We start from the raw sequence: 25,967 nt of genomic DNA, 5'->3' as shown, positions 1-25,967 counted from the left end.
GACCTTTTGATTACTAGTCCAGTTCTTTAACCACTAGGCTACACCTGCCCTTAAACTTATGCACAGATGAGCCCAAACATTAGAACCACCTGTCTGAAATACTCTCACATGCAAATAACTAATAAAGTATAACATTTCCAGTCACACCTGGAATTCACAAGATATCTGAATAAGCCCTGTGGTGTCTGGTATCAGGACATGACCAGCAAGTCCATTATTTTATTGCTCTGATGTCCAGTTCAGATGCCTGGTGCAATCTGAGTGACCTGTGTCTACGTAGCCTTATACTCAAAAGGGTTTGATGCATTTACATAAATTTTTTTGGCATTTAGCAGATTAGACAGTATACAGTCTGAGCAATTAAGGGTTAAGGGCCTTGCTCAAGGACCCAACAGCAGCAACCTGGCAGTGGTGAGGCTTGAACCAGTGACCTTCCGATTATCAGCCCAGCTACAGCTTGCTATGCACGTTGTGATGTATCTAACCACAGTTGTTCTTCTGTTGCTCCGTACCCAACGTCCTTTGGCAGCAATGAGTCTTGGCTTCCCAACAATGCGGTTCATGGCTTGTCCCTCCTCTGACCAGTTGTTGGGTTATCACCACGCCTGCCTGTGAGCACCTCCTGATGTTTCAGAGATACTTAAACCCAGTCGTCTGGCCATAACATTTATATAGGCCATAATTCTTGTATGAGAGTATGATTGTGTGTATAAGACAAGAACTGGTCTCATAGAATCTGCCAGCAGCATGGAGGGCAGTTCATGTGTGTGTTAGCTGAGATTAATTGTGGTTGATGTTTCTCTTTCAGCTCACGCTGGGGCCTGCTACCCAAAGCAAGGTAACTGCACCCAGCTAACCCCAAATCCCCCACCCCACCCACATCCTCAACCCTTCCCTTCAGTCTGTTTATGGCCCGATCTGAATGTTTCATTGACCGTTTAGTGTGGATGCATTACAGTGTTGTTGTGTGTGCGTGTATGTGTGTGTGTGTGTGTGTGTGTGTGTGTGTTGGAGGGTGATTAAGGGCCACTCGGCACTGTCAGTGTGACACGCATTTCAGCACCAGTGAGTCATGAATTTCTGGCCTGACTGGGAGGGAAGGTGACAGACAGAGAGAGTGAAAAATAGACCAAAGGTGTCCGAATAAAAATACGTCCTCTTTATTTAATCGGGCTCTGTTTGGGTATGTTCACAGTGGGACGATTTTCATGTGAGTAAAGCGTCAACAATGTTACCACAAAATAATACTTACTGATGATAGGTCAGGCTGCTTTTTGGGCCAGTTATGGTGCTATTTTAGGGCATTTATTTTTATGTTTTTATAAAATAAGTGCTGCTGGTTTTATAAAGTGTGAACATGCCCTCAAACGTCCTACTAAATATTATGATTGATTATTACTTATGATCTCTGAGCTAGCTGTAGCTTGTAGCTGGCTAACCAAGCTAAGGCTGATCTTTCATTACTGCACTGCTGTGTGATGACTGGTGTTTGTTATTGTTATATTTAAAAGATGGTAAAAATGCAGGTTAACCCCAGCAAGAGCTGTAAAACGATGTGTATTGATCCAATATGGGTTTATGGTTGGTTTTGCTGGTTCTACACAGTCGAGTCACATTATTATGACCACCAGCTAGCAGAGTAACCCGTGTGCAGCATGGGCTGGGAGTGACTCAATAAGGTCCTGGTAGGTTGTCACAGGTATCTGGAGCCATGCTGACTGCAGTGCATCCCACAGCTGCTGGAGGAGGCATGAAGGAGGATCCATAGAGCGAACATGACCATCAAGATGGTCCCACAGATGCTCAATTGGGTTCAAGTCTGGGGAATTAGGGGGCCAGGGTAGTACTTGGAAGTCTTGGTCATGCTCTTCCAACCAGTGTCGGACATTTCTAGCCGTGTGACAGGTCGCATTATCTTGCTGGAAGATCCCATTCGCTCCAGGGAAGACGATTTTACCCATGTTACCAGCAAAAAAAAAAAAATATTTGTGCAGACAGCCTATCGTACACCTTATATACCCACCAAGCCAGTTTACGAAACATGACTTCCTTCACGAGCTACGTGCTGCTGCTGTGGAAAGTAGGAAGTGGTCATAATAATGTGACTGTGTATATAGGTAAGAGATAATGAGGTGGCCAGTATTTAAAAATAATCTTAAGTGTGTGTTTATGCTATTTCCGCTATTAAACTCAGGAAAGCTAAACAAACCATTAAATACAATATTATTATATATTAAGAGAATGCAAAAAGAATATGAAGCAGGAAAGGAACAAATAGGAAGGAAAAGTAAGTAATGGCACATATGAAACCTATTATAGTAGCAATAATACTGCTTCCCTTATATGGAATCTTCCACCTGCTAAAAGTCAGTAAGTTCCAAGCCGTAAATAAGAAATAAAACCAGAATCAACAGGAAAAATGGCTAATAAGAGGTGGTAAATAAAACTAAAATAGATAAATAACAATTGCTGCGCTCTGCTTTTCAGTATTTAATATTATGATGATTATTTATCAAGTGCAGGCCACACCTTCACCTATAGCAAATAAAGAGTGATTATGAGGCCGGAGTATTGCGCTGGAGTTTAAGGTGGCTTCCTCTTTGTGTTGGGTGTCCCTCCCCATCCTTTATTTATTGATTTAGAAAAGAAAAAAAACAAAAACATGAAGAGCTGTGGAGGACATGGGGATTGAGGTGGGTGTGAGGAGTCATCATGAGTGAAAGAAGGGATGATGGGTAAATATATGGACAGTCAATTAGGAGTTAAGAGGAGTTTCCTGTGTGCCGGCTCCTACAGCTCCTTTTTCTTTCTTTTCTTATTTTTCTTTCTCTCTATACTACAAAGATTAATTTTGTTCTTTTTTATACAGTATTTGACTTTTTTTGCTTCTCTCTGCATATGTGTTTGCTTCTCTTATGTGCATCTTTCTTCACTAAGCAATAATTAACACCAAACAACAAACAGGCAATCTGAAATAGAAACAAATAAAAAAAATCTGCGTTATTATTTCCCTGATGCGTGTTTCACTTTTGGCACGTCTCTTCTTTTAGTGCGTGATCAATTAACTCTGCTGGAGCATCTGAGTACCCAAACTCGTCTAAACACTCGCTCCATCTCTCTGTTTCTCTCTGTTCTTTTGTCTGTCAATCCCCGACGCACCTGTCTCTGCTTGTGTATCACCTGTGTGTTGGTGTGTGTGTGTATCATGCTACATGCACCTGTGGATAATGGTGTGCATGCTAAATGTGTGTGTGTGTGATCACATCTCTTTCCTCACTCATTTCTTATTTCCCCTCGATTACCCCTGGCCATTTTCCCTTCTCATCTCTACAGACCCGGAGCGTGGCGGTGGTCACATGATCTCCACAGATGACCTGGAGTACCCACGGGAGTACCGGAGCCTGGGCAGCGGCGGGCGCCGCTTCTCCAACGTGGGCCTGGTGCACACGTCCGAACACAGACACACGGTGATGGCCGCCCAGAGCCTGGAGGCTCTCAGCAACCTGCACAAGGCTGAACTGGAACGGAAACGCGACGCCTTCATGGACCATCTGAAGAACAAGTACCCACCTCAACACTCGCTCCCCCCGTCACCGTCTCCATCCCACGGCAGCATGAGGGGCAGCTCGGAGAGGAGCGCACGTGAGCAGGTAAACACACCGTCAAGCATTTTTACAGCGAGCCCGATCTGATTTACAGCTGCTGTTAGTGAATCTGGCACAAGCTGGAGCTGTTCGGGCTGTATTTAGCCAGATGTGTGTACACGGTCAGCACTGTGGTCAGATGGTGTAATCCTGCAATTGGATTGGTGCCCTGTCTAGGGTATTCTTGTGTTTACTGGTGAAACCAGACCTGCTGCGACCCTGACTAAATGTTTATAAATGCTGTTTACAGGAGTGCTTAAATAATCACAAACGTAAAATCAAAAACTCCTGAATGACTAGTGTATTCTGATTATATACACCTATGGCCAAAAGTATATAGACATCTGATTATGACCCTTTTGACCCATCTGTTACATGCATAACTTCATGCCCAGGTTGCAATCCAGGATCTATTGTGACCTGTTGCAACATGTCACCATCTCATCTCTAATATACAGTGTATATATATATACGCTGATCAGCCATAACATTAAAACCACCTCCTTGTTTCTACACTCACTGTCTATTTCATCAGCTCCACTTACCATATAGAAGCACTTTATAGTTCTACAATTACTGACTGTAGTCCATCTGTTTCTCTGCATATCTTTTTAACCTAATTTTACCCTGTTCTTCAAAATTCAGGACTCCCACAGGACCACCACAGAGCAGGTATTATTTAGGTGGTGGATCATTCTCAGCACTGCAGTGACACTGACATGGTGGTGGTGTGTTAGTGTGTGTTGTGCTGGTATGAGTGGATCAGACACAGCAGCGCTGCTGGAGTTTTTAAACACCTCACTGTCACTGCTGGACTGAGAATAGTCCACCAACCAAAAACATCCAGCCAACAGCGTCCCGTGGGCAGTGTCCTGTGACCACTGATGAAGGTCTAGAAGATGACCGACTCAAACAGCAGCAATAGATGAGCGATCGTCTCTGACTTTACATCTACAAGGTGGACCAACTAGGTAGGAGTGTCTAATAGAGTGTACAGTGAGTGGACACAGTATTTAAAAACTCCAGCAGCACTGCTGAGAATGATTCACCACCTAAATAATACCTGCTCTGTGGTGGTCCTGTGGGGTCCTGACCATTAAAGAACAGCATGAAAGGAGGCCTACAAAGCATGCAGAGAAAAAGATGGACTACAGTCAGTAATTGTAGAACTACAAAGTGCTTCTACAGTGTATCACAAAAGTGAGTACACCCCTCACATTTCTGCAAATATTTCATTATATCTTTTCATGGGACAACACTATAGACATGAAACTTGGATATAACTTAGAGTAGTCAGTGTACAGCTTGTATAGCAGTGTAGATTTACTGTCTTCTGAAAATAACTCAACACACAGCCATTAATGTCTAAATAGCTGGCAACATAAGTGAGTACACCCCACAGTGAACATGTCCAAATTGTGCCCAAATGTGTCGTTGTCCCTCCCTGGTGTCATGTGTCAAGGTCCCAGGTGTAAATGGGGAGCAGGGCTGTTAAATTTGGTGTTTTGGGTACAATTCTCTCATACTGGCCACTGGATATTCAACATGGCACCTCATGGCAAAGAACTCTCTGAGGATGTGAGAAATAGAATTGTTGCTCTCCACAAAGATGGCCTGGGCTATAAGAAGATTGCTAACACCCTGAAACTGAGCTACAGCATGGTGGCCAAGGTCATACAGCGGTTTTCCAGGACAGGTTCCACTCGGAACAGGCTTCGCCAGGGTCGACCAAAGAAGTTGAGTCCACGTGTTCGGCGTCATATCCAGAGGTTGGCTTTAAAAAATAGACACATGAGTGCTGCCAGCATTGCTGCAGAGGTTGAAGACGTGGGAGGTCAGCCTGTCAGTGCTCAGACCATACGCCGCACACTGCATCAACTCGGTCTGCATGGTCGTCATCCCAGAAGGAAGCTGACGCACAAGAAAGCCCACAAACAGTTTGCTGAAGACAAGCAGTCCAAGAACATGGATTACTGGAATGCCCTGTGGTCTGACGAGACCAAGATAAACTTGTTTGGCTCAGATGGTGTCCAGCATGTGTGGCGGCGCCCTGGTGAGAAGTACCAAGACAACTGTATCTTGCCTACAGTCAAGCATGGTGGTGGTAGCATCATGGTCTTGGGCTGCATGAGTGTTGCTGGCACTGGGGAGCTGCGGTTCATTGAGGGAAACATGAATTCCAACATGTACTGTGACATTCTGAAACAGAGCATGATCCCCTCCCTTCGAAAACTGGGCCTCATGGCAGTTTTCCAACAGGATAACGACCCCAAACACAACCTCCAAGATGACAACTGCCTTGCTGAGGAAGCTGAAGGTAAAGGTGATGGACTAAACCCAATTGAGCACCTGTGGCGCATCCTCAAGTGGAAGGTGGAGGAGTTCAAGGTGTCTAACATCCACCAGCTCCGTGATGTCATCATGGAGGAGTGGAAGAGGATTCCAGTAGCAACCTGTGCAGCTCTGGTGAATTCCATGCCCAGGAGGGTTAAGGCAGTGCTGGATAATAATGGTGGTCACACAAAATATTGACACTTTGGGCACAATTTGGACATGTTCACTGTGGGGTGTACTCACTTATGTTGCCAGCTATTTAGACATTAATGGCTGTGTGTTGAGTTATTTTCAGAAGACAGTAAATCTACACTGCTATACAAGTTGTACACTGACTACTCTAAGTTATATCCAAGTTTCATGTCTATAGTGTTGTCCCATGAAAAGATATAATGAAATATTTGCAGAAATGTGAGGGGTGTACTCACTTTTGTGATACACTGTATATGGTAAGTGGAGCTATTAAAATGGACAGTGAGTGTAGAAACAAAGAGGTGGTTTTAATGTTATGGCTGATCAGTGTATATACCATCAACAGTGCACCAAGTATCCATGATCGAGGAATACCAGCACTGTATTTAATCACTGCTGTTTAATTAATCTCGGCCTTCAGAAGGCAAAGTCATAAAAATGTAAACTATATTTCATTGCACCAAGGCAGTAATCACACGTCCCCTCATATTCAGATAAGCTTAGAATGTCCTCCCAGTATACTGATAAACAAACATTTCTACTCATTTGCTTCGAATAATGTTTGGATCCACCAGTGTTCCCATCAGTTGTTGATATGGCAGGAATGTTTTAGAATGGCAGGAAAGATTTGGTTGTCCTCAATGTTCAGCTGATAAATACAGTCTTGCATTTCACCCTAGCGTGCTTTTCTAGGAATATATCAGCTTTTTGTCAAAGGTTTTGCTAGTCTTTCTAGGATTTCAACTCTAGTTTGTGCTTCAAATACACAGTGACAGTTCACTCATAATCAAGGTCAGTGTCCTCCTCAGAGGAATTTCTTTCTGAATTAAAAGTACTTGACAAATTGAATTTACTGAGGCATGTATGTCAGTTTTCCTTTTATTGTTTTGACTGTGGCTTAGAATTAAAGGATTTCATATTTTTTAAGGCACTTGACTGAAGGTAGTTTCAGTCAGAGATCATTCAGAGTAAAAAGATGGATGATGACACAGATAAGAACATTAATTACCTCCAGTGTTAAGTATGGCAAAGGTACAGTAATAATTAAGGTTGTTTTGATTGTCTTTACATGCCCTAGCATAAATAATACTGTATTAAGGACTTTATAAAGTATGAATAGATTTTAAATATAAACTAGCTTCCTTTGGAAGTTGTTGGATCCTCTAAGAGCACGAAAACTGGCCGTCCCAGCCCGCTAACCTAATCTCTATTAGAAATCTGTAGAATAAGCTGAAAAAGAGACTCAACAATAGGTGAGCGAGAAGACTGTATTATCTGGGAGAAAATCAGGAGTACAGCTTGGATAATAACCTAAATAAAAACCTCCATCCACGCCAAACCTTTGTGGCTAAGATTAGGTACAAGTCTTATGTAGAGCTGGACCTTGAGGAATCCTCCCTTGTGTCATTCTCATTGCCCTGTCCATCCTTTCTACTGGTCTTCTGACCCGTCATGTTTCTGTCCCACTCCCACACCTGTACGCTGTGTAAATGTTTATTTATTTATTAGGATTTTTACATTAATGTCAGAACAGGTAGTTACTGCTTACACAAGATTCATCAGTTCACAAGTTTAACGTCAAACACAGTCATGGACAATTTTGTATCTCTAATTCACCTCACTTGCGTGTCTTTGTACTGTGGGAGGAAACCGGAGCTTCTGGAGGAAACCCACACAGACATGGGGAGAACATGCAAACTCCACACAAAAAGGTCCTGGACCGATCCACCTGGGGATCAAACCCAGACCCTTCTTGCTGTGAGGCGACAGTGCTACCTACTGAGGTGCCACCGTGCCTCCCCCTGCGTAAATGCGTAAATGCGCAAATGCGTTAATGCTGGGTGAATGGAGGATGTGTGTGTGTGTGCGTGCGTGCGTGCGTGCGTGTGTGTGTGTGTGTGTGTGTGTGTGTGCACCAGTGACAGAGTGGGAGCGAGTGTGAGACAGGTGGAGTCCACGGTTGCCACGGCAACATTGCCCTTATATGGAAAGTGGCGATATCATATTGCAAAGGTCAGCTTGAAAGGGAGAGAGAGGAAAGAGAGAAACAGTAAGAGGAAAAGACGACAGAATCGGACCGGGAGGAGGAAAGGAGAGGGAGGTCGGACGGATCTCGTCATCTCGGGAACCCGGTGAGAAGAGCAGGCGGCGCTGGAGCTCCTGTCGGAGAAATGGATAAGAACAGGGGGAGGAGAAGCGAGGGGAGAGAAGGACGGGCGGGATGAGCGCAGCAGCTTGTAAAGCGAAAACGAAAAGAGTTAATTAGCAGCGCGTCACCCTCCTCCCACCCACCAGCATCAGCGCCACCCTGAGACTCCAGTGCTGAGGAGTCAGACGAGCAGCAGCAGCCTCCCTGTGTGGTAATGAATTAAATCAAACCCACCAGAGAGAGAGAGAGAGAGAGAGAGAGAGAGAGAGAGAGAGAATAAACAGAGGATGAGCGATCTGGACAGTGACTGGAGGCATCTCTGCATGTAGGTGTGTAAGGTGCAGGTAAGGTGCAGGGAGGAAATGTTTGCTGTCAGCTTCCTAGTGTTAGTTTGCTTACTGGTGTGCGTGTGTGTGTGTGTGTGTGGTTGTCGCTGTGACGGCATTGTAGTTACAAGTGTGCAAAGTGTGTGTGTGTGTGAGTGTGTGTGTGTGTGTGCAAGACTGCTTTGCATGCGGATCAGGTTGCGTGTATGCGCCGTCCTTCTGTCAGCAACCTGAACACTGCTTTGCTCTCTCTGTGTGTGTGTGTGTGTGTGTGTGTGTGTGCATGCTCTCGCCGAGCTGACACATGTTACCCAGTTGGATGTTAATACAGAAAACTGGACCAGATGCAGCAAGCGCTTAGACTAAACTGCACATCAGTGCTTCCATGGTGTGTGTGTGTGTGTGTGCACGCGCGCGCACACGTGTGTGTCTGTGTGTGTGGTGATAAATGCACGTCATCGCACACACCCATCCCTCATTTTAGTGTTTATCATGTCCAGACGCGGGTTAGATGGGCAATTTGGCCCAGCGGTGCGCACCAGCGTTACTAGGCAACACGCGACGCCGCTCGCTGGCTAGCAGTGACATCATCAGACAGCCAACAATGACATCATCAGGCAGCAAACACACGCAGCCTCCGGCACAACTTCTTATTACAACTTCTTATTTCATGCTGTTATTAATAATTAGTTAATAATTAGTTACAATTATTGGCAACCCTGAGTTTAGTGCATTTAACACCTGGTGCAAATCAACATAACAGCACTGAGTCTTCTCCTGTTATAGACAGGCAGACAGACAGGTAGATAGATTAACAGACAGACAGATAGATAGATAGACAGAGAGATAGATAGACAGGCAGACAGACAGACAGGTAGACAGATAAATAGAGAAACAGGCAGATAGATATATAGATAGATAAACAGGCAGACATATAGATAGATAGATAGATAGATAGATAGATAGATAGATAGATAGATAGATAGATAGATAGATAGATAGATAGATAGACATGTAGACAGATGGACAGACAGATAGACAGACAGACAGACAGACAGGCAGGTAGGTAGGTAGATAGATAGATAGATAGATAGATAGATAGATAGATAGATAGATAGATAGATAGATAGATACTGTAGATAGATAGACAGACAGACAGACAGACAGGTAGGTAGGTAGGTAGGTAAGTAGGTAGATAGATAGATAGATACTGTAGATAGACAGACAGACAGGTAGACAGATGGACAGACAAATAGATAGACAGACAGACAGACAGACAGACAGACAAAGGTTGCTCACTATTTGTGCTGACCAGCTGAACTGTTTTAGGAAAACAAGCATCCATCAAGAAGGAAAGAACGGTATGATGGGTAATATATTACATTACTGTTGACAGGAGTTTCAGAAGAGCCCCTCTCCCAGACCTTAGTTATTACAGTGTGTTTATGTTAGTACAGTTTCTAAACAGATTTTTGGCATGTAGATGACCTTAACTGTAGATTTAAAGACTTTCTGAATGTGGTCACCTGTTGCTCATCTTTAACTCTGGTTTAGTTTTTTGGAGAAAGTATTACTTCTTCAGGTGTTTTGCTGTGAAGGTGAAAATATATTTTGATAAGGATTCTGTAACTGAATTATTTACTTACATTAGAGGTGGGATTGTCCCTATATGTTGAGTATAAGAATTTAGGATGAGCTGTACACCACAACAGATCTCTGAAAAGCTTCTTATACTGTCTCAAACATATGTTTTAGATTGCTTATACAACATCATTTGTTTTAACTGATATTCATAAATAACTAATCTCATTATAATAACGGACTAAACTTTCTGTAAGCCAGCTATCCAAAGTGTGAAATCTGATATGATGCTCCCTGAAGATTTGTGTAACTGGTTGCCAAATGGTGCAGCTCCTCACTGGGAGCTCTGAGAATGCAATAGCCATCTGTTACTGGGAGTGCAAGAGAGAGTAGCCGGCCCTGACCTCTCATTAAGAGGAATAGCACCCTCTCAATTAAAAACAAACCCAAACTTACAGTAGTCTAAAAATTCTGCAGCCTGTGGTAGTCACATGGGGGTTTGAGTGGGTTGGGGGGGTTCTGATAGTAATGCTTATGAGTTTGGAATGGGATATGCAACAAGCTCAGGTCAGGTGTCCACATACTGTTAGCCATATACTCTATATTTATAATATTATTTTATAATATTGATCATGTTTGGAGCCCTTCAGGAGGCTAAAACAGATGCTGTGTGTGTTTTATTGTGCTTGACTTTATGACCCTATCCAAGCTTTTCAATGGGCGCAAGGCACACAGTAACACCCTGGACAGGGCGCCAGTCCATCACAGGGCAGACACACACACACACACACATTCACCTACAGGGCAATTCAGTATCGCCATTTAACCTGACTGCATGTTTTTGGACTGTGGGAGGAAACCGGAGCTCCCGGAGGAAACCCACACAAACACCGGGAGAACATGCTAACTCCGCACAGAAAGGACCCGGACTGCCCCATCTGTGGATCGAACCCAGGACCTTCTTGCTGTGAGGCAACAGTGCTACCCATGCTGCCCGTGACCCTAAACTAGTTTAAGTTCAATTAAAATTTCTCACATTCACAGTATGTAATTTGTTAACTGCTCTACTTCCTTCCAGTCTCAGTCTGGCCAATTTAGCATTTTAAAATGTTTTTTTAGCAGAAACAGGAGCAGAGAGATGTGCATCGTGTGGTTTCCTGCTGTCTGGGCTATTAAAAGAGGCCAAACAGGACGGGTCACTCTATAGACTGGATGTGTTATCTCATATCTCATAGTACGTCAGCACACAGACGTAGTCAAACAGTGGTTCAGCGTAACGGAGAGTAGATGATCGGATTACACCTGACCTTCAGTTTTACCTTAGTAAAAGGTGCTTTTTAATCTCGGTGCCTAAAATTCCCTGTCTGGTACCTGCTCAACCTTGATGAGCTTTAAATCTCAGATGGAAAAGCTACAGATTCTTCTGAGCTGAATTAGCATTTTAATCAGATGCTGATCCGTCAACACAGACACGAAAGTACCTTGTTTACGTTGTGGTACTGAAACTAGCGTGATTGGTGGAGAAGTTGCACGATTCGTCCTCTGGTACTGAGTCAGAGTGTTAATGCGGTGTTGCTCGAGGGGTCAGCATTAAAAACGCAGGATAGTTTATATGTTTGTGTGAATGGTGTTGGTCTTATTTCTGAACTGACTCACTACCAAAAATAGGGAAAATTTGTTTGTGTTGGTTTATCTATTCAATTTATGCCACATTATTCCACTGCCAATTCTCAGTGTGTGTATGTTTGTGTTTGTGTGCAAAAGAAAATATTTAACAGGGTAAATGTGGGCCCTGGACTGCTGATAAGAAAATAGCAGAGAAACCCAGGACATTCTAGATGAGGAGCGTGAATTAAAATTCACATCCTTGCTCCGGAAGTCTTATTTCTTAGGACAGATAGGTCTTCCCTGACCACGAGGTCTCATCCGCACAAAATAATTACATTTCATTTTGCATTTCATTTATTTTCAAAGATAATAAATATACTGGTCAGAAAATATACCGGTCAGTCGCTGTAGTGAAGACGTGACCTCTGTGTCAGTTTTCTGTACTGGTCAGTCTCAGTAAATAGGTTTTATTCTTTGTACTTGCCAGCCAGTCCCAGTAAATGAAGCATGGCTGCATTTACTGTCAGTCCTAGAGAGGATGCCAGGCTCTGTATCCCCCCCCATGCACACACACACCACACCACATCACACACACACACACACAATGTTTATTTAATAACATTTGTGCATGTGACGGTCAGGGATATAATAAATGTTGAGCTGATAGTAGTTGCTTGTGCCACGTGTGTTGAATGCACCAGATATGTGCAACATTAAGACCTGAGTGACTCAGATAAGGACTAAATCGTTATGGGTAAACGACTGGGTTGAAGTTTCTCAGAAACAGCAAGGGGTGCTCACCAACAGTGGTCAGAAGAAGGATGAGCCATGAAATGTAGACAGCTTGTCGGGTGGTTAAAACTCAAAAGACTAGAAGGTTAAGGGGTACTGGGTGAATGTTGAAGGTCTGCTGAATGTTGTTGTTTTAATATTAAGTACAAAACTCTCTTTTATGTACAGGCCTAGCATGGTTTTAAGTACATGCAGTCATGTACACACAGTCTTAGGCAGCAGATCCTGCACTGAGGACGTACTTGAGAGTGATAAAGCTTTAACTATCCAGACCATTAGCATTATTCCCTGGGTGATGATGAGTCGATTGCATCATGCAGCCAGGGTCGGGGTGTAAGTCGCACAGATTTTTACTAGACTCCAAACCTGCACCTTCCTTCAATGAGCCACTGGGGGGACATCGAAATCTATTACTCACACTCGCCAATGGGGCATTCGCACAGCCCGGGTGCAAAAGGACGAGCTTAAGCTTTCCCATGAGCCTATCTGTGAATGTACTGGTTCAAATCATGCTGTATTGAATCATCGGCTGCTCTAATTGTGTCTTTTATAGATCAGATTGTGGATCAAAATGCATCAATAACATCTTACAAAGAGTAAGATCCACAGTCATGCTTAAACTTGTTTTTCATAAAAGGTTGATATTTTATACTACTAAAAATGCCTTAGTATACGACTTAAATAATTTCCATGCCTCAGGACTCAGTGATCCCTCATGCCCTGTGGATGTGGAAAATCTCCTCTGGAAGGGACCACTCCCATTAGGATCTTCTATCATAGATCTGTTTCAGTGCAAAGAGACAAGCGAGCCATAAATATAATAACATAATGATATTCAAAACATAACAGAGCTGCCATTCTTCCTCAGTACAGAGGTCAAGCATTCAGGTCTGTACTGATCTCTTGGTGTTCCAAGCCAAATTGAACCTTTTTCAGAGTCACTTAGATCCTGTCTTTTAAACATATTAGGCCAAAATTGTGGTCCACCAGACTTGCATTACATTTTATGCATGTTGATTGTATCATATAGTTCTTCGTACGTTTATGTTTTTTTATTCATTTATCTGGGCGGCACGGTGGCTCAGTGGGTAGCAAGGTCCTGGGTTCGATCTCCAGGTGGGGCGGCCCGGGTCCTTTCTGTGTAGAGTTTGCATGTTCTCCCGAGTTTTCAAAGACTCGCGAGATGAATTAGAGATAAAAAATTGTCCATGACTGTGTTTGACATTAAACTTGAACTAATGAATCTTGTGTAACCAGTTACTACCTGTCCTGTCATGAATGTAACCAAAGTGTAAAACATGACGTTAAAATCCTAATAAATAAATAAATATCTGGGTTTTCCTCTTTAATCTGCCATCCATCTGTATTAGTAAAGGCTGTTTCTCAAGTCAAATCATTAAACGATTCACAAGTTTGAGTCTCAGCTCTGCTAACAGTCGGCTGATGGCTGATCGATGGCGCCTGCACAATAGGACAATGGCTAAAGGAAATGCGTGACTTTCTGTGCATGACGTGGAACCCTATACAGACCCGCCTCATGTAGTCGGCTACTGCAGACGTGACGGCCAGCAGTAGAGGTGGGTGATTGGAAGGCAAATTGGTAAAAAAAAAAAACTCAGTCTCTGTCTTAACCGCTTATCCAATTAGGGTTGCAGGGTGGGGGTGCTGGAGCCTATCCCAGCTTTTCAATGGGTGCAAGGCACACAGTAACGGGGCGCCAGTCCATTGCAGGGCAGACACACACACACATACACACACCCATTCACCTATAGGACAATTCAGTGTCTCCAATTAACCTGACTGCATGTTTTTGGACTGTGGGAGGAAACCGGAGCTCCCGGAGGAAACCCACGAAGACACGGGACAGAAAGGACCCGGACCGCCCCACCTGGGGATCGAATTTAGGACCTTCTTGCTGTGAAGCGACAGTGCTACCCACCGAGCCATCGTGCTGCCCTGGGGGAAAACTGACAGTACTAAACTATGTAAGATGTAATGTGTGAACTTAGTGAGTTGTGTTTAATTACTTCTTTGTGCTCCGCTGATTGACTACAGTACAGAAACAGTCAAGTGTTTTCATACGTAGCTGAAAGTTCAAGACCGGAGCCTCATTATACTGTATGATATTAAACACATGCTGTTTAAGGATAAGCGTTTGAAGTGTGCGGTTAAAGATGAGCTTTTCATTTATTCAAAGCTACGTCCTTCTGCATTTCATCTCTATTCTGTTTCTCATCAGGTTCACTGTCAGTGAGTCTGAATTACTGAAAATGTTTTACAGTGTGAAGAAAATGTGTGAAGTGTCTGACTGCTCTCTCTCGTTTCTATTCACAGCAACAGCCAAACTACTGGAGTTTTAAGGTCAGTACTCCGTCACGTGTGTATGTGTGTGTGCACTATACAACCAAAAGCATGTAGACTGTCCTGTCAGACGCTTTCCTAAGATGTACACCAATCAGCCATAACATTAAAACCACCTCCTTGTTTCTACACTCACTGTCCATTTTATCAGCTCCACTTACCATACAGAAGCACTTTGTAGTTCTACAATTACTGAGTGTAGTCCATCTGTTTCTCTACATGCTTTGTTAGCTCCCTTTCATGCTGTTCTTCAATGGTCAGGACCCCCACAGGACCACTACAGAGCAGGTATTATTTAGGTGGTGGATCATTCTCAGCGCTGCAGTGACACTGACATGGTGGTGGTGTGTTAGTGTGTGTTGTGCTGGTATGAGTGGATCAGACACAGCAGTGCTGCTGGAGTTTTTAAATACCATGTCCACTCACTGTCCACTCTATTAGATCTACCTAGTCGGTCCACCTTGTAGATGTAAAGTCAGAGACGATCGCTCATCTATTGCTGCTGTTTGAGTCGTTCATCTTCTAGACCTTCATCAGTGGTCAAAGGACGCTGCCCACGGGGCGCTGTTGCCTGGATATTTTTAGTTGGTGGACTATTCTCAGTCCAGCAGTGACAGTGAGGTGTTTAAAAACTCCATCAGCGCTGCTGTGTCTTATCCACTCATACCAGCACAACACACACTAACACACCACCACCATGTCAGTGTCACTGCAGTGCTGAGAATGATCCACCACCTAAATAATACCTGCTCTGTGGTGGTCCTGGGAGAGTCCTGACCATTGAAGAACAGCATGCAGAGAAACAGATCAATTATATGCTTCCAACTTGCTGCCAGCAGTTTGGGGAAGGCCCTGTCTTGTTTCATTATGGCTGTGCCCTTGTGCACAAAACAAAGTCTTAAAAGACGTGACTTGACAAGTTAGATGTAGAGAAGCTCCAGTGGTCTGCACCGGACCCTGACCTCAACTCTAATGAACATGAACGTGGGACGAAATGAAATATTGATCGCAGGCTCTCTCGTTCAGCATCAGCCACCGTGCTGCCCACTTCTAATGCATAAAATAATAATACAGCGAAATATAAAAACAGACTTTAACAGTTCTTGTATAAAAAAACTATTAAGTGATGATTAGCCTTTGCCACACACACGGTCTCCGTCTTTTTGTCCATCGTCCTTGTACAGACAGACAGAACAAACGCTTTTGCTAATGAGGAAGAAAAGACGTGTTATTGTGCGGTTTACAGCCGCGTCTCTCCTCCGAGGCTGAGAAGTGTTTAATGACTAGACTCCTACATTTCCATTACCGCACCACTCCACTGCACTCGTTCATAACGAGCTCCCAGGATGCACTGAGATGAAAACCACAAGCCAGCTGTTGGATCAGAATCCATTCAGAACCCACTGCCTTCTTTCATCTGCTTTTATGTTCTGACACCACATGTTGATTTTACCTTCGTTTGTCTATTTTAGAGACAACATGAAGTCAAAACGGATCCTTTGTTTTTACCTTAATAAATCCTTGTGTCTTTCTGATAAGATATAATTATTTTATTATTTATTTACTCATATATTTATTTATTATTACGTTTGCTTGTTAGTAATATCTGCCTCATCCTGGTACCACCTAAAAGCAAGGTACAGGGTGGAAATAGAGCCCGGGCATGGCATAATCATTTTGTGTCTCTGATAAAAAAATATATGAGTACAGTAGACCCTTGACTTTCGAATTAAATTGGTTCTGAAGGGCTGTTCTTAAGTCAAAATGTTCGTTAGTTAAACCTATTTTTCCCATAAGAAATAATGTAAATAGAATTAATCTGTGCCAGACCTCCCAAACCCCCCCTTACCTAACCTCTCTAATGTCTTAAATGGTCTGTTTTGTTATAAATACAAGTATATTTTCCCTTAAATCTTAAATGATAGAATAGACATTCCTGTATTAAACAATAAACAATAATACACAGTAGTACTGTACTGTACATAAACTTTTTTTTATATAAAATGTATCTACCAGAAACAACAATAACTCTCATATCTAATTTCCTTCGGGATTAATAAAGTATCTATCTATCTATCTATCTATCTATCTATCTATCTATCTATCTATCTATCTATCTATCTATCTATCTATCTATCTATCTATCTATCTATCTATCTATCTCTATTATTTCCTTCTTTATTTCAATTTTGTTGTATTTTGTAGGTGTAATTGCACGAAAGAAAGAATACTTTACTGAGACAACTTCCTTCTTCTCACTCACTGTCCCCGCTGTCTGATACACAGTGACAGCTACTGGCAGGAGTAATTATACAACAACACATAGTAAAAGATTTTTTCTTTTTCTCACCACTGCGCTTTCTCTGCACATTCTTTAGGGCAATTTTAATATTGAATTTTACAAAATATAAAGAAAACATCGTCCACTGTCCGAATGTTCGCTCACTGTATATATATATATAGAGAGAGAGACGGTCGGAGTCAACTTGTTCGTGACGTCACGTGTTTCGCAAATTTTGGTTTGTAATCCGAAATTTGTTCGTACGTTAAGTTGAAAAAAATCGCTCGTAACCCAAAAAGTTCGAATGGTAAACGGTTCGTAAGTCAAAGGTCTACTGTATTAAGCTATAAGATTTATTTATTTGTTTATTTATTTATTTATTTATTCATTCATTTATTTTTATTATTGTTTTCACCCTGGCATGACCTAAAAGCACTGAGTACAAGGTGGAAATAGGACTCAATGTACTTTCAATGCTAGAGGAAAATAAATAAAAAGCAAGTCCTCCCAAAATGCATGAGCAAGTCCTCACTGTCAGGACCATAAACCAGGTCTGTCAGTTCAGATGTTGGGCTAAATTAGCTGGTAACCAGTGCACGAGAAGATGCATTTACCTAGCATGAACCACACGTGAGTGCTGTGAGCAATACAGGAGTCATAAAGAACTCATCTAATAAGAAAAGTCAATGAGTGTGTCTGATCCCATCCCACAGAGATTACGGCTAAGCAGCCAAACAAATATTGACCCCCAAGATGTGAAGGTTTTTAGTTTTAATGAATCATTTCCTCCATGGAAAAAGGAGCCAAGATTCAGAAAATAATTTGACGAGAGCTTAATTCCACCCAGTGCAGCGTTCCAGGAGAGCAGGCTGCTTTTTAAACAGCACGTCTGCTCGGGGGCTTCGTGCCTGACTTCAGTGAGCAGAACACTCCGGAGACGCTCTTATATTCACAGAGTAGAAACGCTTCTGAGAGGGAAATCCCAAACAGTCTGACAATATTTGTGGTGAGATTTCTCCTTGTAAAAAGGGTCATAAATATCATACAGGTAAATATGATATAATATGACATATGACACTGACATGGTGGTGGTGTGTTAGTGTGTGTTGTGCTGGTATGAGTGGTATTTATATTTTTAAATACCGTGTCCACTCACTGTCCACTCTATGAGATCTACCTAGTCGGTCCACCTTGTAGATGTAAAGTCAGAGACGATCGCTCATCTATTGCTGCTGTTTGAGTCGGTCATCTTCTAGACCTTCATCAGTGGTCACAGGACGCTGCCCATTGGGCGCTGTTGCCTGGATATTTTTGGTTGGTGGACTATTTTCAGTCCAACAGTGACAGTGAGGTGTTTAAAAACTCCATCAGCGCTGCTGTGTCTGATCCACTCATACCAGCACAACACACACTAACACACCAGCACCATGTCAGTGTCACTGCAGTGCTGAGAATGATCCAACACCCAAATAATACCTGCTCTGTAGTGGTCCTTTGGGGGTCCTGACCATTGAAGAACAGCATGAAAGGGGGCTAACAAGGCATGTAGAGAAACAGATGGACTACAGTCAGTAATTGTAGAACTACAAAGTGCTTCTATATGGTAAGTGGAGCTGATAAAATGGACAGTGAGTGTAGAAACCAGGAGGTGGTTTTAATGTTATGGCTGATTAGTGTATATAGTACATTAAATGAGAAACAATGGCAGGGTCCTCGAGTGGCACAGTAAAAACCATCTCACTGAGTAAACAGCAAACGAACTGAGTGACCCGTAATATTTAAATGAGAATGATCAGGCGGACACAGTGGGATTCAAATTACCATCTTACTATCTTAAATTACCTCACTGAGGGAGATTTTCTTTAAATTAGACACTGTTTTAAAGAAGCCCCGCACACAAAACCTAATATACAAGCTGAATAACTGCAGCATTTCAGCAGTTTGCTTTACTGCTCAGTATATTACATACAACACCGTATATATTATTGCAGCTTTAAGGTGCTTATGCTGTGTTTATTAACATGAAACCATGAGGCAATGAGCAGACACGTGCACACAGTTATTGTGTTTTAAATATAAGAAAGCTGCACCGGGAAGCAGCAGATCTGAGCAGCACTGAAACGTACCCTTAATATGCATACTTGTACAGGGAAAAGTATGTATTTACAAAAATGTATATAAGGTATGTGGACACCCCTCCTAATTATTATGTTCAGCATGCTTCTCATCCAGCACCAGAGCCAGACCTTATGTATGATATTTTGGATCTTTGGGCTGATTAGGCACAAATTTCCACAGACACAGAACAAAATCTTGTGAAAGGTTGTTCCAGGAGTGTGGAGGACAGATGATATAGTCATGTGTGTGTGTGTGTGTGTGTGTGTGTGTGGGGGGGAGGATACTTCAATGTAACTGCCTTGATATTTACTCAGTACAGTGTCCAACACCACACTTGTGTTGGTCCCGTCCCTTCACTTTACAGGCCTTGTATTTATTGTAGGTTATTGTTGGTGGGTAGCACTGTCACCTCACAGCACAGCAAGAAGGTCCAGAGTTTGATTCCAAGGTGGGGGCGGTCTGGGTCCTTTCTGTGTGGAGTTTGCATGTTCTCCCCGTGTCTGTGTGGGTTTCCTCCGGGAGCTCCGGTTTCCTCCAACAGTCCAGAAACGTGCAAGTGAGGTGAATTGGAGATACTAAATTGTCCATGACTAAGTTTGATATTAAACGTGTGAACTGATGAACCTTGTGTAACCAAAGTGGATAAAACATGACGTAATAAATAAATATGCGTGAGGTCACTTTACTTTGATTAACCCTTACATCCTCTAATGTGTCTCTCCCGTACAGAGTCGCAGTCCTCGTCATTCCCAGTCCACTCAATCCGGCTTGGCCGACCAGGCCTCCAAACTCTCCTACGCCTCGGCGGAGTCTCTGGAGACCATGTCTGAGGCCGACATGCCGCTGGGATTCAATCGCATGAACCGCTTCCGCCAGAGTCTGCCACTGTCTCGGTCTGCCAGCCAAAACAAGCTACGTTCTCCAGGTAGGACTGAGACACACACACACACACACACACACAAACACATCATACATCTGCTCTGACAGCTAACAGACTTATTGATTTGTACTTGATCTTTACTGGACTAAGTTTCAAAGCTTCTCCGTGCACCTACTTACACACACTGACTAATCAATGATGCTGCAGCTTGTGCTCCTCGGTTTCTAGGTCGAAGTAAAGAAAATTCTCAGCCACCCAAACAAGTTACACAACATAAATTGAGATATTAATATTTAATGTAATACATAAGTACATATAGAACTCATTATTTTTCTTTGCTGCTCCTGTATTTAAGGGTCGCCACAGCGGATCTGGTCCACATACCAGATTTGGCACAGGTTTTACCCAGGACGTCCTTCCTGATGCGACCCTCCTATTTCTTTCCAGGCTTGGGACCAGCATTTAGAGTTCACTGACAAGTGCACCTTCTAATCGCTAGGCTGTTTCGGCCACGGACATTAATCCATCAGGTCCAGCTAAAATCCCATAAAAATGAACATTTGTGGCATTAAGCGGACGCTTTTATCCAAAGCAACTTACAATTTTGACTGAAGACAGTTTAAACAATTCAGGCTTAAGGGTCTTGGTCAGGAGCCCAACAGTGGCAACTTGATGCTGGTAGGTCTTGAACCAAGAACCTTATGATTACTAGTCCAGCACCTAAACCACTAAAACCAACGGGCTGAGGCGGCACAACCAGCCAGCTAACGTATCTCTTTATGTACCGAAAACGTTTAAACTGTCCCTGACGAGCCAAACTTGACAAATTAATGACACTTGTGTACCTTTACACACATTAAAAATCTATGAGAATTTATTTACAATTCGTCCCGCATATTTGTAATATTTTGAGAGAAAAGTTGTGCCGCACTGAATGCTGGGATTGCCTTCAGCACTAAGGAAGCATCGGACACTCCCTCGTTATTCAGTCAGATTATCACTCAGAATTAAGGCGCCTCAGTAGGAGCATTTTAAGGAATCTAAGAATTTAGACACGCCCTTTTCTCGGGAGTGTAGGATGATGGGAAATTTGTCTGAGTAGAGAGTGATCTGACGTCTCCAGTTGGGTGTAAAATTGGTCCTCTTTGACGAGGGGGTCAGCGTGTCCAGACATCACACATGTCCAGAAACACACCACTCTTAGTCTGTGGTGAGATGTCACCGATATTTGACGTCTTAATTGGATTCACAGTAAATTTATATCATGTCGTTGTTTCTTTTATCATCTGTACACACTCTTCACACTGAAGATATTCCCCTGATTGCATAGCTATTAGCATAGCTAACCCTGCGCTGTGGTGTTAGCCGCTAACTGCTTTCCGCTTTAATTGTACGAGTGTATTGTACTCTTGTTAACAGCATGATAGATTTACATGTCGTCTCTATTCAGGCTCTGGTTGTGTACGACATGAATCACCCGATGCTCTTGTTAACAGCGTTTCATATGAGCAGCGATGGATGATTTAGAGCGCTTCAGGTTTAAATTATTGCCCTATGCTGTGCTAGCTTGTGCTAGGCTAGTCGTTTGTTTCCTAGCAACTAGCATGTGATGGTACATTGATGTCAGCTCTGTGTTCCCAGGGATGTGTTGACAAACCCCGATCAGCCATAACATTAAAACCACCTCCTGGTTTCTACACTCACTGTCCATTTTATCAGCTCCACTTACCATATAGAAGCACTTTGTAGTTCTACAATTACTGACTGTAGTCCATCTGTTTCTCTACATGCCTTGTTAGCCCCCTTTCATGCTGTTCTTCAATGGTCAGGACCCCCAAAGGACCACTACAGAGCAGGTATTATTTGGGTGTTGGATCATTCTCAGCACTGCAGTGACACTGACATGGTGGTGGTGTGTTAGTGTGTGTTGTGCTGGTATGAGGGGATCAGACACAGCAGCGCTGCTGGAGTTTTTAAATACCGTGTCCACTCACTGTCCACTCTATTAGACACTCCTACCTAGTCGGTCCACCTTGTAGATGTAAAGTCAGAGACGATCGCTCATCTATTGCTACTGTTTGAGTCGGTCATCTTCTAGACCTTCATCAGTGGTCACAGGACGCTGCCCACGGGGCACTGTTAGCTGGATGTTTTTGGTTGGTGGACTATTCTCAGTCCAGCAGTGACAGTGAGGTGTTTAAAAACTCCATCAGTGCTGCTGTGTCTGATCCACTCATACAAGCACAACACACACTAACACACTGATCCACTACCTAAATAATACCTGCTCTGTGGTGGTCCTGTGGGGGTCCTGACCATTGAAGAACAGCATGAAAGGGGGCGTACAAAGCATGCAGAGAAACAGATGGACTACAGTCAGTAATTGTAGAACTACAAAGTGCTTCTATATGGTAAGTGGAGCTGATAAAATGGACAGTGAGAGTAGAAAGTAGGAGGTGGTTTTAATTTTATGGCCTATTGGTGTATATTGCTGTTGTCCTGTGGATGGTGGCGTCTAAGCTTGCTATGCCAACCTGCACAGAATGGACAAACTACCTAAACAAACTACTTGATTAACACGTCTATCCTCACCACTTACTCCAGTCCTGTCTTTATATATTCTCTTTGATTTCTTTCCTAATCTGCAAATTGTCTTCAGTCCTTTCTCTTCGTAACGAAACATCCATCACCCCCTCTCCCGTCTCTCAGTTCGATTTCTCCTCCAAACAGCCGGTTTATCTCTCTCCCCTGATTGCTCTGTAATCCCAGTCACTTCTGCTCTGTTTCTCAGGCGTCCTGTTCCTGCAGTTTGGTGATGAGACCAGGCGTGTCCACATCACTCATGAGCTGACCAGCATGGAGACTCTGCACGCGCTCATCGTACACATGTTCCCTCAAAAGTTGACCGCCAGCATGCTCAAATCCCCCAACACAGCTATCCTGATCAAGGACGAGGCGCGCAACGTCTTTTACGAGCTGGAGGACGTGCGGGACATCCAGGACCGGAGCATCATCAAGATCTACCGCAAGGAGCCCATCTATGGTACCTACACAGCGGCCGCACACCTGGCCAACGGAGACCTGCGGGTAAGGCTTTTATTAGTGTTTTTTTGGATTGTTTTCTGTTATTACGACTCCAGTTCAAATCAGCTTTATTCAGTCATAATCACTAACAAGAAATTAGAAAGTCATGCCACCAAAGACGTCATGCCCATGTGCCGTCAGGAGCAGCTGCCTCTTTAGTAGCTCCATCATTGTCTGTCTATCTATCTATCTATCTATCTATCTATCTATCTATCTATCTATCTATCTATCTATCTATCTATGTGTCTGTCTGTCTGTCTGTCTGTCCGTCCGTCCGTCCGTCCGTCCGTCCGTCCGTCCGTCCATCCATCCGACCATCTATCTATCTGTCCGTCCGTCCGTCCGTCCATCCTTCTATCTATGTATCTATCTGTCATCAACCTACCTACCTATCTACCTATCCATCCATCCATCCATCCATCATACAATCATTAATAAGTTATATAAAATAATTACATGTGCCCAGTTGTTTGGGAAATCAAGGTTTGTAAACACGTAAGGGTCATGAAATGGGTTTTGCAATCAGTTGTCTAACAAGCCCTTATTTAGGTGTCCAAATACATTTGGCTGTACACAGGTGTAACTGTATTGGTTGCATTTTGTAGTTTCAGTATATAAAGTGTTTCTGGGAGTGTCAGGTAACATCGAGATTAATAGACTATCAGCAGGGGACAAGTTTTGCTAAGAAGACAGATTTATTAGAGCTTGTGTGTTTTTTTTACTACTGACCAGTGTCATTCCAGCGTGTGTCTTTAACTTTTATTGCACTACAAGCGTAGCATTAAAGTTAAGATCCCCAGGCAATCTCTTCTTCATCTTAGTGATAATCAATAAAAACGATCATGACGGAAATGAAGCCTGAAACGTCCTTCATGCCTGGGGATTCTCCTGATGCACTCAAAGGGCTGAAAATAAGTGGTGGACAAAGTCTGCACACAAGACCTGCAGTGCTTTAGATGTTTGTCTGGGTTCCTTTGTGACAGTGGAATTGAAGAGATATTTTTAAGACCACTTCCAGGATGAAAATATTTTAAAAGTCTTAATTTTGTGGTAACTCTGGACATCACAAATTGTCATGATTGCTAGAGGGTTACTATGGTATTGACATTATTTTTAAGATGTTGCTAGTTGTCTGCTATAGTATCACAGGCGGTTAATGTTGCCGGGACGGCGTCGCCTTATCCCACATGATTTCTAGAGTGTTGCCAGGTGGTTGCTAGATTGTTGCTAGGTCTGTACGTTTGTATTTTAGAGGGTTGCTATGCCATCCCAGTGGTTTGGTAGTTTTGGTATTGTATTTATATGGTTGCTATAGCATCATAGGTGGTTGCTGTTATATCCCAAGGGTTGATTGGGAATGGAGGTTGATGCTCGTAGAATGCAACTGTAGTAGATATCTTGAAAACGGCTGGATGAGTTAACAGACGGAAATCTGAAGCAGGTAATGGAAGAAAATATATAATTAAATCTAGTGACAATCTAATCCTGTTTATGGGAGGAGACACAAGTGGACACCTAGGAGGATAGTTTCCAAATCCCGGCTTTATGTTTTGCAATATTAGGGCAGTAACGTGATCTGGGCTTAGTAAAAGCTCTCAGTGGAGTGAAAGAAGCTCTCTAGAGTCAAATTACCTCCTGATGAATGAACAGATAAAAGGTAGGAAGCAGAAAGTCTGGAGCTCTATTCACCGCATGAATACTGTAATCTGGTGCCGTTTCTCAGTCGCAGCCTTAGCCTGTGGGTTTGGTGTTTGTATCGGGCCTGACTCGTCCTCTCTGCTGTTTCTTTCACTGTTTTCTCATCACAGATAAATGAATGTGGATCTTTTCTCAGGTTAGACTGATGTGATATTATTCATGACCACTATATAATTTTGGCAGTTTCCTGGGAAACAAAGTCACTACTGTGATTTATTAACACAAACCGATGATGGACCTTACTGAATAACAGGAGCTGAATAACTCACTCACTCACTGTCTTAACCGCTTATCAAATTAGGGTCGCAGGGGGGTGCTTGAGCCTATCCCAGCTTTTCAATGGGCGCAAGGCACACAGTAACACCCTGGACGGGACGCCAGTCCATCGCAGGGCAGACACACACACACACACACACACACACCCATTCACTTATAGGGCAATTTAGTGTCTCCAATTAACCTGACTGCATGTTTTTGGACTGTGGGAGGAAACCGGAGCTCCCGGAGGAAACCCACACAGGCACAGGGAGAACATGCAAACTCAGCACAGAAAGGACCCGGACCGCCCCGCCTGGGGATCGAACCCAGGACCTTCTTGCTGTTAGGTGACAGTGCTATCCACCGAGCCACCGTGCCTCCCCCCTTAAATTAGTAGTATCATATTGTCATTTGTGTATATCACTGTTATTATAGAAGGAAAATGGACCAAATCCATTTTTGAGATTGTAGGTGCTTTGTAATTTGATCAGATCCATAGTTTTATCAGTTCTTTCGGCCTCTCCTATATATCCAGGCTTTGGATCATTCTGGTCTGGATACCTAATTTGGCACAGTTTCTCCACCTCATGCCCTTCATGATGCACCCAGCCGAATCATCATCATAACTCTTAATTATAACTCCTCATCATAAAACTTCCCC

General features: G+C 43.1%; 1 protein-coding gene across 4 annotated transcripts in view; it reads left to right on the top strand.

Moving 5' to 3' along the window:
- The first annotated feature begins 762 nt into the window (after positions 1 to 762).
- Positions 763 to 25,967, top strand: part of srcin1a (SRC kinase signaling inhibitor 1a) — a 52,043-nt gene continuing 26,838 nt past the window's right edge. For 3 of the 4 annotated variants that reach the window (XM_063018972.1, XM_063018971.1, XM_063018969.1), the window contains exons 1-5: positions 763 to 838; positions 3,334 to 3,650; positions 14,961 to 14,987; positions 20,116 to 20,311; positions 23,058 to 23,353. In XM_063018972.1, the coding sequence (XP_062875042.1) occupies positions 3,357 to 3,650; positions 14,961 to 14,987; positions 20,116 to 20,311; positions 23,058 to 23,353 (813 nt within the window). In that variant the 5' untranslated portion in view covers positions 763 to 838; positions 3,334 to 3,356. Of the gene's footprint in view, positions 839 to 3,281; positions 3,651 to 14,960; positions 14,988 to 20,115; positions 20,312 to 23,057; positions 23,354 to 25,967 lie in introns of those variants that run through there. The other variant, XM_063018970.1, reaches the window with a different exon arrangement.

Source organism: Trichomycterus rosablanca, chromosome 22 (genome assembly GCF_030014385.1).
Source record: "Trichomycterus rosablanca isolate fTriRos1 chromosome 22, fTriRos1.hap1, whole genome shotgun sequence".
NCBI lineage: Eukaryota > Metazoa > Chordata > Actinopteri > Siluriformes > Trichomycteridae > Trichomycterus > Trichomycterus rosablanca.
This window is presented reverse-complemented; position numbering and strand designations above follow the sequence as displayed.